At 48.0% G+C, this 13,846-nt stretch overlaps 1 protein-coding gene across 4 annotated transcripts in view; it reads right to left on the reverse strand.

The window, feature by feature from the left end:
* LOC119168526 (focadhesin) overlaps window positions 1-13,846 on the reverse strand; it is a 677,649-nt gene that overhangs the window by 295,925 nt on the left and 367,878 nt on the right. For all 4 annotated transcript variants that reach the window (XM_075890929.1, XM_037419929.2, XM_075890931.1 and 1 more), the window contains one exon: window positions 12,341-12,560. In XM_075890929.1, coding sequence (XP_075747044.1) covers window positions 12,341-12,560 — 220 coding nt within the window. The remainder of the gene's footprint in view (window positions 1-12,340; window positions 12,561-13,846) is intronic.

Below are 13,846 nucleotides of genomic sequence, written 5' to 3' on the forward strand. Positions count from 1 at the left end.
AGCTAGCAAAACGGCCGCAAGCGCATCATGAGCGTGGGATGTAGTCATGTTCTTACATGACACGTATCTCATAATTATCATGTTTGCACCAGTCATATACCTTCGTCATCTATTTATGTACCGTAATACCAAATTTGATTAATGTGTAGCTAGCGAAATAACCGCGAGTGCATCATGAGTGTGGAGTGTAGTCACGACACACATGAAATGGACGTCATGATTTCTACGTAAGGGCCTGTCACTTATGCTTGGTATGCAGTCATGTCATACCATACCAGTTTTGCAATATGTCATGCAAACGAAACCACCGCAAGAGCAGCAAGACCACGATATGTAAATCATGACATTAATGACATACATGTCATGTTTTTAATGTTATGACTAGTCAGTCATGCTCCTCAAACAGTCAGCCATGTTATGCCATACCAATTTTGGTATATATACTATAATGTAAACGGCCAGGAAAGCTAAAAGTCGGAGGTTAAATAAACAGAAATGGTCAAAGTCGTCGAAGTTCACTAGAAAATGCTTCGCACTTAAAAAGCAAGAAAGTGCTGTAGGTCACAAGGCGTATGTGACATATTTTTTTACCCTGTGACCCCAGCTTAGCTTCCAGCGCTTCCTTCAGGCCAAAAGAATACAGAATGCAATCACAGCGTGCGACAAATCTTTATAACTCGGCTCGTACTGAACGAATTAGAAAAATTTCAGCGGCAGTGAATTCATAGGGCAATAAGCTTCATTAGTGAATTCATTTCACGGCTACTTGAAAGAGAGTTGCAGGGCCCCTTCGATACCAGTGACACGCCTGCAGAGTACACGAGGAAAGAAATGAAGAGACTATGTACTTTTGTTACATATAGGAACCCCTGGCCAAAGCAATGCTAAGACATCCACTGCTGCAAATGTAGCCTCTATTGCAATCACAACTGGGGATTGGGGCGCACATAAGATGAGAAGCAAAGCTCGAATTATTTGGCACTTGAGGAACAAAATAAAGTATCTTGGTCCCATAAAAATGTACAGTCGTTAATTGGGAATTTCAGTTGATATTATTTTAACCAAAAGCTGAGTCAATAAGCCTCATTTTGAAGTCACATAAAGCACTGTTTGTAGCAGTGACAGTGAAGGCAGTCAGGTGAGTGTTTTTGGATACCGGCAACTCAGCTAGGCATCACTAGACTTACAGGGCCAGTTAAACTTGCACCTATGAAAAAGTGAGCATTTATGTGCCTATGTGTTGGAGAGCACCTTGAGTTTAGAGTCATATAGCCACGTGCTTATAGTTTTAACTATATTGTAGCCTCCTTTCTAGAAGCTTGCGACCATCAAGGGCTGTTCTATCACACCTCCATAGTAAATCTCTGGCTACCATCATGCAGAATCTGTGAGGCTGAATTGTTTGCTTATTATGGAATGTACGAGAGTGCACATATAGGTGATGTATGTGAGCCTACAAAAAAGGTGACCCTCCCCTTTCAATATTATTCACTGATATTGATGAAACTTGCTCAAGTGGTGTTTATGTAGTTATTTCAAGTACAATACACTCTTCGTAAATGAAAATATCTTGAAGGGAACTATTGCTAAATAAAACAACTGCCTCTGATATGATCGCCTTCATGCTTAAACGTTGCACTCATGTTCATCTCCCTGTACACAAAACTTCTGTTTATTAAAGCCCCCTTTTCTTATCCCAATTAGTTACATTATTTGTGAGTCTAGTGCATGCAATTATTAAAGACGATAGTCTTTCTTGAGGACCTTCGACACAAAAATTTGTCTGTCTGCCTGTACATATGTCTGTTTGTTCACCCTTAACGGTACCCTAAATGGCATTGAAGTGGCGAAACGATACTCCAAACAGCAGACCACATTCGCAGTGCCCACCAATATTGCTCAAGGTTTAGCGCTCATACTTGTGCCATTTTCAATTAAAAAGCAATTATTGAGCATATCTGAGGCACCATAACACCACATCAATATTATGTATGTGTATTTTTTACTAGAAAAGGCATACAAAAGTAATTTTAAGGGCCGTAGCCTTTATAACACTCTGCTGGATATGCAACGCTTGCACGCAACGGCAAGTGTTTCCAACGCTTTGCTAAGACGACACGGTGGTGGCACCTACCCATCACCTTGAGTTCTACACTTTATCACCTCAAAGACAGGCGCTCACAGCGCCGCCCCGTTTTCGAGAATAACTGCCAAATAGCGCTCATGTCTCCCGTGTGATGTGACTTGATGCGCTCTGTGGGGTCTCAATGTGGCGAGCGAGCACCACGCCACGCTCTTGGAGTGAACGGACACAGCAGATGCGGTCAGTACCAACTGTCGTGTAGCCGGCACGGCGACACGTGAAAGTAACCACGCTACACCACAGTACGATCCATGACAATAACCCAGTTTAATCAGCGAGTATCGTTTATATACACACGAGCGCAGTGGCGCCATCTATTGCGAGTCCAATGACTCAGAAGGCCATCTGGTGTAAACGCACAACACTACATCTACCCCCTCCCTTGATAATAGAACACAGATTATGTGCATAGAAAAGAAACAGTCACTACCCGTGACAGAAAACTATAATAAGTCTTCACTGTAAACACTGTCACTGCACATAGTCCCCGAGTCTCTCTGGTGGTCTTCGCTCCTGTGTAGAGCGACGGAGGGGCACCGGCTGCTCTTCTGGCTGATGGACGACCTCTGGTTCGTCGGAACGATCAGCACCCAGTCCTGCGGTCGTGTTCCCCGTTGGTGGAGGCCGTGGTGGGCTTGGCGTATGAGGAGGCAGTGCTGACCCCCCCGGAGACTGTGCAGCTTCCTGTATTGGGATATTTTGGGTCGAGTGGCTCTTTGCCTTCGAGGACGGTTTTCGTGCTGTGGCGTTTCCTGCCGACCCGTCTGTCTCCATGTCCGCCCACAGCGGTTCTTGTCTTGCCCCCGTTTCTTCGTGAACAGCTTCATGGGGTACAGCCGACAGTTGGGAGGCATTCCAGGTACGGCCGTCCTCCAAGTGGAATGACCATCGTCCTACCCGCCTCAGTATTTTGAGTGGAGCCCCAAAACTAGGGGTGCCTTTTATTCCAGGTACCGGGCTTTTCACCCGCACGTAGCCCCCCATTTTAAATTTGGGCTCCCGGGCTGCTCTTCGCTTGTCTGCATACGCCTTATTTCTTTGTTGGTATTCGCAGACACGACGCCGAAGTCTACGCAGTTCACGTGCGGGATGGGTGTCGAAATCCGCTGATGGCTGGCCAACAACATCTAATAATGTCCTCATGTGGCGGCCATGAAGCAACACTGCTGGGGAGATGCCAGTGGCGCTGTGGGGTGTGGCTCGATAAATACCCAGGTACTCTGTAACTGTGCTCTTGATTGGTCGCTGCTCTAGGAGAGCTAGTTGTATATACGATTTCAAGACCCTGTTGAATCTTTCCACTAAGCCATTGGCTTGAGGGTGGTAAACTGCCGAGAAGAAATGCTTGATGCCCCTGTCTGCAAGGAAGCACTCGAATTCACTCGACGTGAACTGTCGGCCATGATCTGAGACTAGTTCAGTCGGGTAACCCTCTCGCGCAAAGACAGCAAGCAGAAAGTTGATCACCGTGCGAGAAGTGATGTCACTGCAGAACGCAATCTCTGGCCATCTAGAGAAGTAGTCCACTACCACGATGACAAATCGACAGTCGGCCGGTGCACGTTCAAAGGGGCCCATGATGTCTATTGATATTTTGTCCCAAGGCCTGTCGGGAAGCGGGACAGGCTGTAGTGGGGCTTGCCAGTTTCTGACACTCTTGTCCGAGGCTTGACAGGTGCTGCAACTCCGGACGGCGGCCTCCACATGCTTGTCAAGGCAAGGCCACCAGTACTTCTCCCTGATGCGCTGCTTAGTCTTCACAATTCCCGGGTGTGACTCATGAGCTAACTGGATGAATGTATCCCTTAGCTTGGCAGGTACTACAACGCGTTCCGTGCGCAGAAGCAACCCATCTACTACCGAGAGCTCGTCTCGTATTTCGTAGTACGGAGTCAGTTCTGCGGCAAGTCTTTTCCTTGTTGGCCATGATGACTGGATAAATTGCATTACCTGCCGTAGTATGTCATCCTCCGCGGTAGCAACCAGAAGATTCTCCCAATGTACAGACGATGTAACCAAGGACACAACCTCTTCATCAACATGGAAGCCCCCTTCTGTGTCTGGCACGGGCAGTCTGGACAAGGCATCTGCTACCTGGTTGTGGGCTCCGCTGCGGTACTGTATTTTGAAGTTGTAGCGCAGCAGTCGTGCGGTCCACCTTGCAATACGAAGTGGCCGCTGTCCTGTGCTACGGGATGAGAGCAGTGCCACCAAAGCCTGGTGATCCGTCAGTAGAGTAAATGATCTGCCCCAGAGGTAAACGTGCCACTTCTCGCAGGCCCACAGACAGGCAAGGGCCTCGCGCTCTCCAGCCGAGTATTTTCGTTCTGTCTCTGTTGATGTCCGCGATGCAAATGCCACAGTACGCACATGGGACCCCTCCACTTGCTGCAGTACGCACCGAGACCGTACGCAGAGGCATCTGTTGCGACAATAACAGGTAGCGTCGGGTCAAACATTCGGAGGACCTTGTGGGATGCTAGAAGTCTTTTTACTCCCGCAAAGCTCTCTTTCGCAGCGTCATCCCAGTCGAAGTGCACGTCTTTGCGAAGTAGACGACGCATTGGCTCTACTTGCTCTGCCAGTCGCGGCACGAATTTGGAATAGTATTCAACTAGCCCCAAAAAGGAGCGTAGCGTGGCTGCATCTCTAGGCGCAGGAGCATTGATGATTGCATCAATCTTGGTCTGGAGCGGTGCTATACCCTCTGCGCTGACGCGATGTCCTAAGAACGACAGCTCCGACGTGTTGAAGACGCATTTTTCGTTGAGCTTGAGCCCAGCTTCTGCTATTCGTTCCAGCACTTGCTCCAGGTTTTGCCTGTGTTCGCTCTCTGTCTTGCCAAAAATGATTATGTCATCCAAGTAGCATAAGACCCCTTTGCAACCTCCAAGAATTTTCGTCATGATCTGCTGAAACGCAGCTGGTGCCGATGCCAACCCGAAGCAGACCCTCTTGAATCTAAAGAGGCCATCGTGAGTTATAAATGAAGTTAAGTCCCTGCTGTCTGGGTGCAGCACAACCTGGTAGTAGGCCGATGCCAGGTCCACCTTGGAAAAGCAGCGGGCTCCATTGAGGGCATGAAGCAGCTCCTCCATATGGGGCAAAGGGAAGTTGTCTGCTACTATAGCTTTGTTGGGTTCCCGGAGATCGACACACAGTCGAATGCTACCATCTGCTTTGCGGGCTACTACAATAGGAGATACCCACTCGGAAGCATTGACTCTCTCAATGACATCAGCAGCAAGTAGCTTCTCAATCGCGTCAAATACCGGCTGGCGGACTGAAAATGGTAGGGGTCTCAGCTTCTGTGCGACTGGCACGATGGAAGTTTTCATCTTAACTTTGTGCTGCACACCTCTTACAAGTCCCAGGCCAGGCAAAAACAAGTGGCCAAACTTGGTCCACAGTTTTGGCGGCATTCCAAACTTGGGAGGGCCAAGGGATTTTTCATGCCTGGGGCTTTGGGGAAGGCTTGAACTCATCGCTGGAAGCTCTCGGCATTCCTGCGTGGACATTTGCAGGCAGCGCAATTCCTCTCCCATGATGCGAAGGCCAAGTGCTTGAACAGCATCCAGGCCAAGGAGAGATGTACCACATGGCGTAACATGAAAAGTTACAATGGCTTCTTTCCCCTTGTATGTGACTATGGCTTGAAATGACCCGAGAACGGGAATCTTCCTGCGCGAAAAATCCAGCAATGTAAGATGGGAACTTGTCAGTTGTACTGCGTTTGCGAACAAGCCTTGGAATTGGTGCTCACCCATAATAGACACGGCCGAGCCAGTGTCCACCAAAAAGTTCATGATATGCACCCGTGTCGTCGCGGTAACTGACGCGACATTGACATCCACGTAGACGCCTGTGCTCTTATCAGTACGGACCGCCAAGATGCTAATGACACTGGTAGCATCCTCTTCCGGAACGATTTCCTGGACCTCTGCAGAATACCCTTCTCGGCCGCAACGGTAGCTGCGACATGCTCTCTTAAAATGGCCGCGGCGTCCGCAGGCAAAACATGTGCGACCGCGCGTGGGACATTCCGTAGGCGAACACCGTGCTGCGCCGCAGTTTCCGCAGGCATTTACATTTCTAGGCCCGCGGACAGCAGCGGCGGCGGCATTCATATCAGGTGAAGGTGCGCTGTACGCGCGTGAGCAGCTGAAGTGGCGACGGCCCGGGAGGCGTGTGCCATTATCGCCGTTATCTCGTCGATCGTGCCTGGCTGAGCTGTCTCGCAACTGCTGCTGAATGCGCTGCACAGGATTGGCGAAGGCTTCGGATTCACGCTGGGTTTGCTAACGAAGCTGTGCTACCTCGACAGCATGATCGAACGTAAGGTTATCGCCCTCCAGCAGCAATGCTCTCGTAGCCGCGGGCTCGTGACGCCTGCTACGAACTGTTCACACAGGTTTTCGTCCGCTTGAGTGGCGAAATTGCAAAGAGCTGCTAACTCCCGAAGCGCTACGGCGAAATCAGTGATGGGCTCACCCTGCAGTTGACGACGCTCCCGGAATCGATGGCGTTGAAGGCGGACGTTGCAAGGGGCGGCGAAATGCTTCGAAAGCATCTCAACGGCTACTTCGTACTCATCGGGTGGGCGTAGGGCTTCCGTGGTCATGTCTTGCGTTCCAGTAGGTGCAGTGGTTCCGATGATTCCAGCGGCGGCATCTGGCGTGGCTGTGACACCGGGTGCAGCACTCGTTGTCTCTGCCTTGGTTTGCGTCGTACTAGGTGGAAGCGCGTCGAAAATGCGCTGTCCTTCTGTCCCAAGACAGTGCAGCAGGAGGGCTCGGCGACGGGGTGCGGGTAGCTCGTTCGCTCCGGACGCCAGCAGAAACCTTTCAAACAGTCGTAACCATCGGGCCCATGGCACATCGGGCGTGCCGGGGGTGGCTAGAAAAGGAGGAGGTGGCAAAAGGCCCGTGGAAGCCATCCTCGTCGCCAGAATGTCGTGTAGCCGGCACGGCGACATGTGAAAGTAACCACGCTACACCACAGTACGATCCATGACAATAACCCAGTTTAATCAGCGAGTATCGTTTATATACACACGAGCGCAGTGGCGCCATCTATTGCGAGTCCAATGACTCGGAAGGCCATCTGGTGTAAACGCACAACACTACACCAACCAAACAACATACATACATTTATTTAGCTAATTCATAACGACAATATCGTCCACAGAATGATACATAATTGTTATTGTAGTACGCTAGGACATCGTTACACAATAACACGACAAACAAGCAACACGACAAACACACCCAAGACGGCGTCGCCAACGCTTGACTTACCACGTGGGCCCTCCCGGCGCGCAGACTCGCGGTGCCACGCGCTGAGGACCCACGCTAGAGACAACCGTTCGCAGCAGCCGCCATGCGCAGAAGAGACTCTCTCAATTCTCGCCCGCTACCAAGGCTCGCTTCCGCCAGGGGTCACTGCTGGCGCTACCACTGTCACAACCATGATTATGTACCACCCAGTTGTTGTAACTCAAAATGCGGCTTTTGGACGAGGCACGTGCGCCACACGGTGCAAACAACTTTACAGGGGGTGTCAGCACCTCCCCAGTTTATTTGCCTCCGCTGCACGCTCGAGGCACTCCAACGCAGCGCCTCCAGAATAGCATTCACCGATTTTCTTGTGCAGAACATCAAATAAATGTTTTTTTTCACTCTCTCCAGATGCAAGACTATCTTCGACGACATTTGCAATGTACCATGCAGATACTCGGCCTTTTTTTTTGTGCAATGTGCAACTCTGCTCTACTGAATAATTGCTATGAATGTAAACACTGAATAAAATTTTCTTTTCAGTATAGAGGGCTCATCACTTGCTAGCTGTTTACCAGATTTAGGAAGAAAAAAAAAGGAAGTCTAAAACTGAAACTAGCATTAAAAAAAGCTGCTTGAAGGGAGAGGCGGGTGCATTTATTCAAGGCAGCCATGAGAGAAGCAAGTCCATTTCTCAGAATGTTGGCTTTAAGGATACCATGTGTTCACGAATTATTCACCTAAATAGACTGTCAAGGTTCAATGGATGGGTATGAGCCTTGTGCTACTGACACGGCTGGGGAATATTAACTAAGGAATTCTGCAAACAGGCAAGATGACATGACAGACTGCAACTGACGTGTTAGGTAGGAGGAGTGCAACCATTTTTTTTTTACTTTTATTTAGGGGGCAGGGAGAGGAGAATGTCAATGTGCGACTTCCAAACAAACAGCAGCAGGGCTGAGCCCGCTCGCAAGCATGGTTCTTAACAAGTGTGAGGGAATGAGTTGGGAATATAATCAAGCAGCGGAGACTTACTTTGCCTTAAGGGGGGACGCGGCTTTGGGATCGCGAAAAATGGCAAAAAAATAGATTTTTTGAAACTCAAGTTTTCAGTTTCTGGAACCCTTTTTTTATCTGGTTCCAAAATATCTACACTGAAAACCGCGCAGAAGTGCTTCGGAAAATTCGTTTCACCCACCTAGGTAGCAAAACTTTTTTTAGAAATGGCAAGAAAACGGCGATTTTCAAAAAATTATAGCTTTGCGATGCTTATGCCGAGAGCCGACTTCTTGGGCTCATCGGAAAGAGCATTTCTTCGCGTTTAACTTTCTCGCCTCAGCTGGCTCCTCCCTTTAACAACAAGCGAGCAAAAAGCAAATGTTTGAAGGTCGTTTTGAGGCCTTTGATTGGCTGTGGCCGCCATGTTGCCTCAGCTCGCCTCGCCATTGGCCCAATGCTCGCTCTGGGAGATCGTCGTCTGCTGCTTGTGCGTCGCAAGGACATGGCTCTCGAAAATCGCCACTTCGTGACGTGTTCACGGCTTGATAATCACTTAATATATAACTACGCTTTAGTTACGAGCACTAAGCGGATGCGTGATCAGGTTACTACGAGCGGGAGCGCAGTCTACGAGCGCCGCGCGTCATCGGAGTCGTCTTTAGCCCTAACTCCGCCGACAGCGAGACTGCGGGCAGGAACGACGCGCTAGCGCATTCGTGGCGACGTGCTTCTTTGCAAGCAATGAAGCTGAAAGCGGCGGCACGATCTGATTGCTACGAGTGGCCGCACAGGATGCACGATCAGATTACTACGAGCGGGCGCGCGGCGGTCTACGAGTGCGGCGCGTCATCAGAGTCGGCTTTAGGCCTAACTCCGCTGACAGCGAGACTCCGAGCAGGGGCGACGCGCAAGCGCACTCTTGGCGACGTGCTTCTTTGCAAGTTATGTACCACAACACTCGCTAGCTCCTCTGAATGACGTACGGGCATTTTACGCATCGGCAGCGGAGAACACAGTCAAAGTCGTCAGCCCCCCCCCCCCCCCCCTCACTGCCATGGATTGCTCGGAACAGCGGCTAGCAGTTTCGCCCGTCGTCATTCGAAAATGCGATGCCAAGTGCAGTGCGTGCCGATTTTTTGTCTTCGTAGTTACACATTTCGCACATCGTCATCGAACGCCGCCGGCAAGTGCATTACGCGCCGGCTGCACTGTCCGCGCACCCCACGGTCATATGGAGTGCTGTCAATAAGCTTTTGTGATGCGATTCAGATGTGCTTGGAGCCGTGCTTAATATCGCCACGAATGTCTATGAACGTTTAGAGCTTAATGAATTGCTGTAGATTAGAGTTTCCGCGACCGGCTGTATGATGATGCGTTTCGCAGCTAGAGCAGCAAAAGAGCACGTATGAATCAGGGGCAAAAATTTTTATATGCCCGTTTTACGTCATTAAATATACTGCTAAAAATTCCTGTGCCACCAGTTTTCTGCCCATAACTTTGTTATTTGGAAAGAGGGCATAGGCTGTCATGGTGTGATTCATTTCTCTGATGCAATAAACCTCTCTCTAAATAAAGAAATGTTCAGTGAATACTTATAATCAAGAACCTAGTTACGCTAATTACAACTTCGGCACAAGAAATATGTGTAATCAATTCAGTATATGGTCTCATTCAATTACAATCTTTTCTGTCATGCCTATCACACCACTCCTTCATACAAAGAACTTGGTTTGAAATCCATACTTGTTCTTTGTAAAACATGAAAAAGAAATTATGGGGGGGAAAAAAGGGGGCAACCAAGGCACACTGGTCAGAGACCAGATACCTGAAAAGTCAAATATCACAAGACAAACCTAAGATCACAATCTTTAGGCGTTTTAGAGACGTAAAAAGAAGTTGAAACTTTAAACGCAGTTTTCTCAATACTGTTTTTTTGGCATTATACTCAGCTCGTCGAGCAGATATCTGGGCAACCACTGTACGGATTTTGATTCCGTTTATTTTGTAATGCTCCTTGATTTGTGCTTCAGGGGGCTGCAATCTTAGTTTTTCATTGTACTCCTTAAAGAATTTTTTATAGAGTTTCTTGTTTGTAGTGCAAGTGTGCTCATTGCAGTGTCGCTGGAGAAAACGTAAACTACAAGTTTTAGTGTTGCAAATAAGTTATTTTGAGAACGCAGCCCCCTTCAACATACGTTTGGCTGTGGATACAGCAATTACCAACCATTTTTGTCATTTTATAAATCCTCCAGCCCCTCCACGAGGTTCAATTGAAAAATAATTTGTCTCTCATTAAGTGTTTGTGCTATCGCCTCGAAATTTTTATGGATGCACGGTGAGGCCATTCTTAGTGTCTGTGCCGATTTTCATCGTCATCCGACCAGAAACAAGAAAGTTCATTCTCAAAGGCACGTCCCCCCTTAAGTGTGACAACAGTTGCAAATTTATGGACAGTTTCAACAGGCTTCTGTCACTACCATCATGTCGCCCCATCTCCTTTGCTTCAAAGGCGCATAAGATAAGATCTACCCAATCTTTTAGACCTGCCATCAAATGCTCAACAGAGAGAAGACGCCCCACCCGTCTTTAACTAGTGCAAAAAGAAGTGAGGGGAAAAAAGGGGTCCCTCTTGCAGCAATTGCGACCTTTGATTTGAGCACAGTCATTGGTGCACTTTATTTAGCTATCTGAGCAGCCGTCAATGCAAAGAGAATGTGCAAAGAGTATTCCTGCAGTGGCCGCACTCTCTTTTAAACCAGCATATTGTAGATCTTAGTGAGATCAGTTACTGAAAAGTGAGCTGCCAGCCTCACTTCGCATAACATTGCAATTTGGTGCTATCACATTCATTGCTTCATGCTTACGATGAAACTGACTTTTTTTTTTGTCGACTGACGACAACGCCGGCTCTTCTTACGACGTTAATGAGGGGTGAGAGCACTTGTTCTTTATTTGTTGCTAACTTCGCGGCTCAATTTCCATGTGCACTGGCTAGCCACCACGATCCGTCAGTTTTGATCTGTCAATTTTTGTACGATGCTGTGTAAAAAGGCGGACTAGTGAACTTTGGCACAGTAGGCGTAAGCTGTACTCAAATGTGTGCAGCAAGGCGCAATGATATGGAATTATAGCAAAATGGCGCAATCGGCGCCGCTAGATCACCACAGTAGGGGTAGAGCACCAGACGCGTTATTCCTAGCTCACAAGTTCGGTACCTGCCCACGACAAGTTGCCTTTTCGTCCACTTTTCTTTCTTCACAATTACATTCCAATTAGTTCTAACAACATCCCCCACACTTTCTTTGACATAAATGTCTGTCAGTTTTCACAATTACAGTGGCATAGTAGGTGTTTCAACATCATCGTTGTTATTTAGAGTGGGACAGTGGTTACCTTGCATGTGCTATGCCATGATGGCAGAAAGGAAATGTGTAGTCTGGAACGTGCTTGTTTTTCATAATCATCAGCACTATCATCATCGAGAGACAACGGCAAACATGGGTTGACCCTAAGGATCCTCGCCATTGAAAAATGTGGCCAAGGTTGAAAGCAATAACCTGCGGTTAATGCCTTTCTCCCATGCCACCTCTTCATGCTTAGCTTTCAGCACGTTCGTTAAAACGAGGAAAGATATGAAGCATTTACAGCATGCGACAAGTTTTTGTAGCTACGCTTGTACATGACAGATGCTAAATTTTTGCGGCGGTCGATTCATGAGGCAATGTTCTTTTTTGATGATGTCATTCGATGGTTATTTGAAAAATTGTTACAGGGCCTCTTTAACAAAACGCCCAGTTTACACAGGCTTTCAAATGAAAGCCCAGCAAACCCACACGATGATCTTTAGGTAAAGGGTAAATTAAGTCCAGCACTAATTTCATTTTAAATCCATCACAGCTTAAAGAAACAAGAATGCCACCTTGAGCAGCCATTGGAAGTAGTGCATTTGGTCTGGTGGCTCCTCTCGAGACAGGCCACAACACTGCAACACCAAGTTGAGCAAAGCATGCGCCCATGCAGTGTGGTTGCGTGCAGCCTGCCGTCGTGCCCCCATGTCCAAGCACTGTAGATGCTCAGTGGTGGCCTCCAGCAAGGCACAAAGAGCCAGCAGGGCATTTCCCTGCTGCGAAGCACGGCCTCTGCAAGATATGCACCATGCATTCCTCAATCCAACAAGTGCCACAGCTGTGTCATACTTAGCAGTGTGACAGAACTACTTGCAATCACAGTGTCCAACTGAAACTGAGATTGATAAAAATTTAAGTTCCGGCAGACTCAAAAATATCAGTTTGGGTTGAGGTTCAATTCTGGGCAAAGTTCCAGTTTAAGTAAGGTTCCACAGTGCGAATTCGGGCTAAGTTCCAACGTGCTAAGTGTGCTGCTGCATTGCTGGCATGCCAGCAAGAAATCGCGCTTGTCGCCCAGGAAAGATCGTAACTATTTCCACAACATGTTAGCACTCCCGATCCTCGTCCAGATGCAATTCGCTCTTCGCGCTTGTTATCCGTGCGTACTTCAAGCAACACAAGATTTAGGCTACCTTTTCTATAGTAACTTCTCATGTGGAAAGCGAGGTGGCAGCCATATTTCGTTGTTAATATTGTCATCGACGGTTTGTTTTGATGCTTCGGTGGCAGCTTGCTGCAATGTTAGTTACTTGCTACAATGTCAACGGCGTTGTCATGGGGGTCGTGAGAGGTTGCTGCAAAGTTGCCAAAGTGTCGTAATGCACGCTTCTTGGCGCCCCTCGAGATTACAGCACATACTAATGTTGCAGTTAAACGATTGCAAGAAAAGATAGCCATGAAATGCTATTACAGCGTGCGCGAACGGTGCGGAGACAGCTTGCAGAAGATAGCACAATCAACTACCGAAAATAAGTGAAGTGCAGTTAGAAGCTGTTTCCAAACAGGGTACGTAAAAACCCGTCAATACGTACCTGCCGAGAACTTCAGCATAACTACGCATAAACGTACTACACATTAACCATCAGCCACAAACTTGCATTTCCTGACATGCCCCATCGCCACCAACAAAGGAAGAAACTCGGTGCCACCGGGAAATATTGCCTAAAATGCCCACGGCAATGCCATTTCTTTTTTTTGCCAAAGTAGAGAAAAGTTTCTGACTCTCGCACAACCGCCCGATAGCATGCGGTGGCAATGCCGATGAGCATTTCGAAACTACAGCGGGGTCCCGGATTCGCAGCGTGGAACAGCGAAAAAATGGACACAATCAACTGCTCGTGATACAGTTTTTTCGCGGTCTGCAAAATATATATATATATATAAGGGTGATGAGAAATAATGGGGGTGACGAGAAATCCGCCTAGTGGGAATAAATAACAGTGTTCGTGGTATCAAAACTAGAGCAGGGAGATATGGTATTAGCACGAATGCCTTGTCAATGCATGCCCTTAAGCCAG

This window comes from Rhipicephalus microplus, chromosome 3 (assembly GCF_043290135.1).
Source record: "Rhipicephalus microplus isolate Deutch F79 chromosome 3, USDA_Rmic, whole genome shotgun sequence".
Lineage (NCBI taxonomy): Eukaryota > Metazoa > Arthropoda > Arachnida > Ixodida > Ixodidae > Rhipicephalus > Rhipicephalus microplus.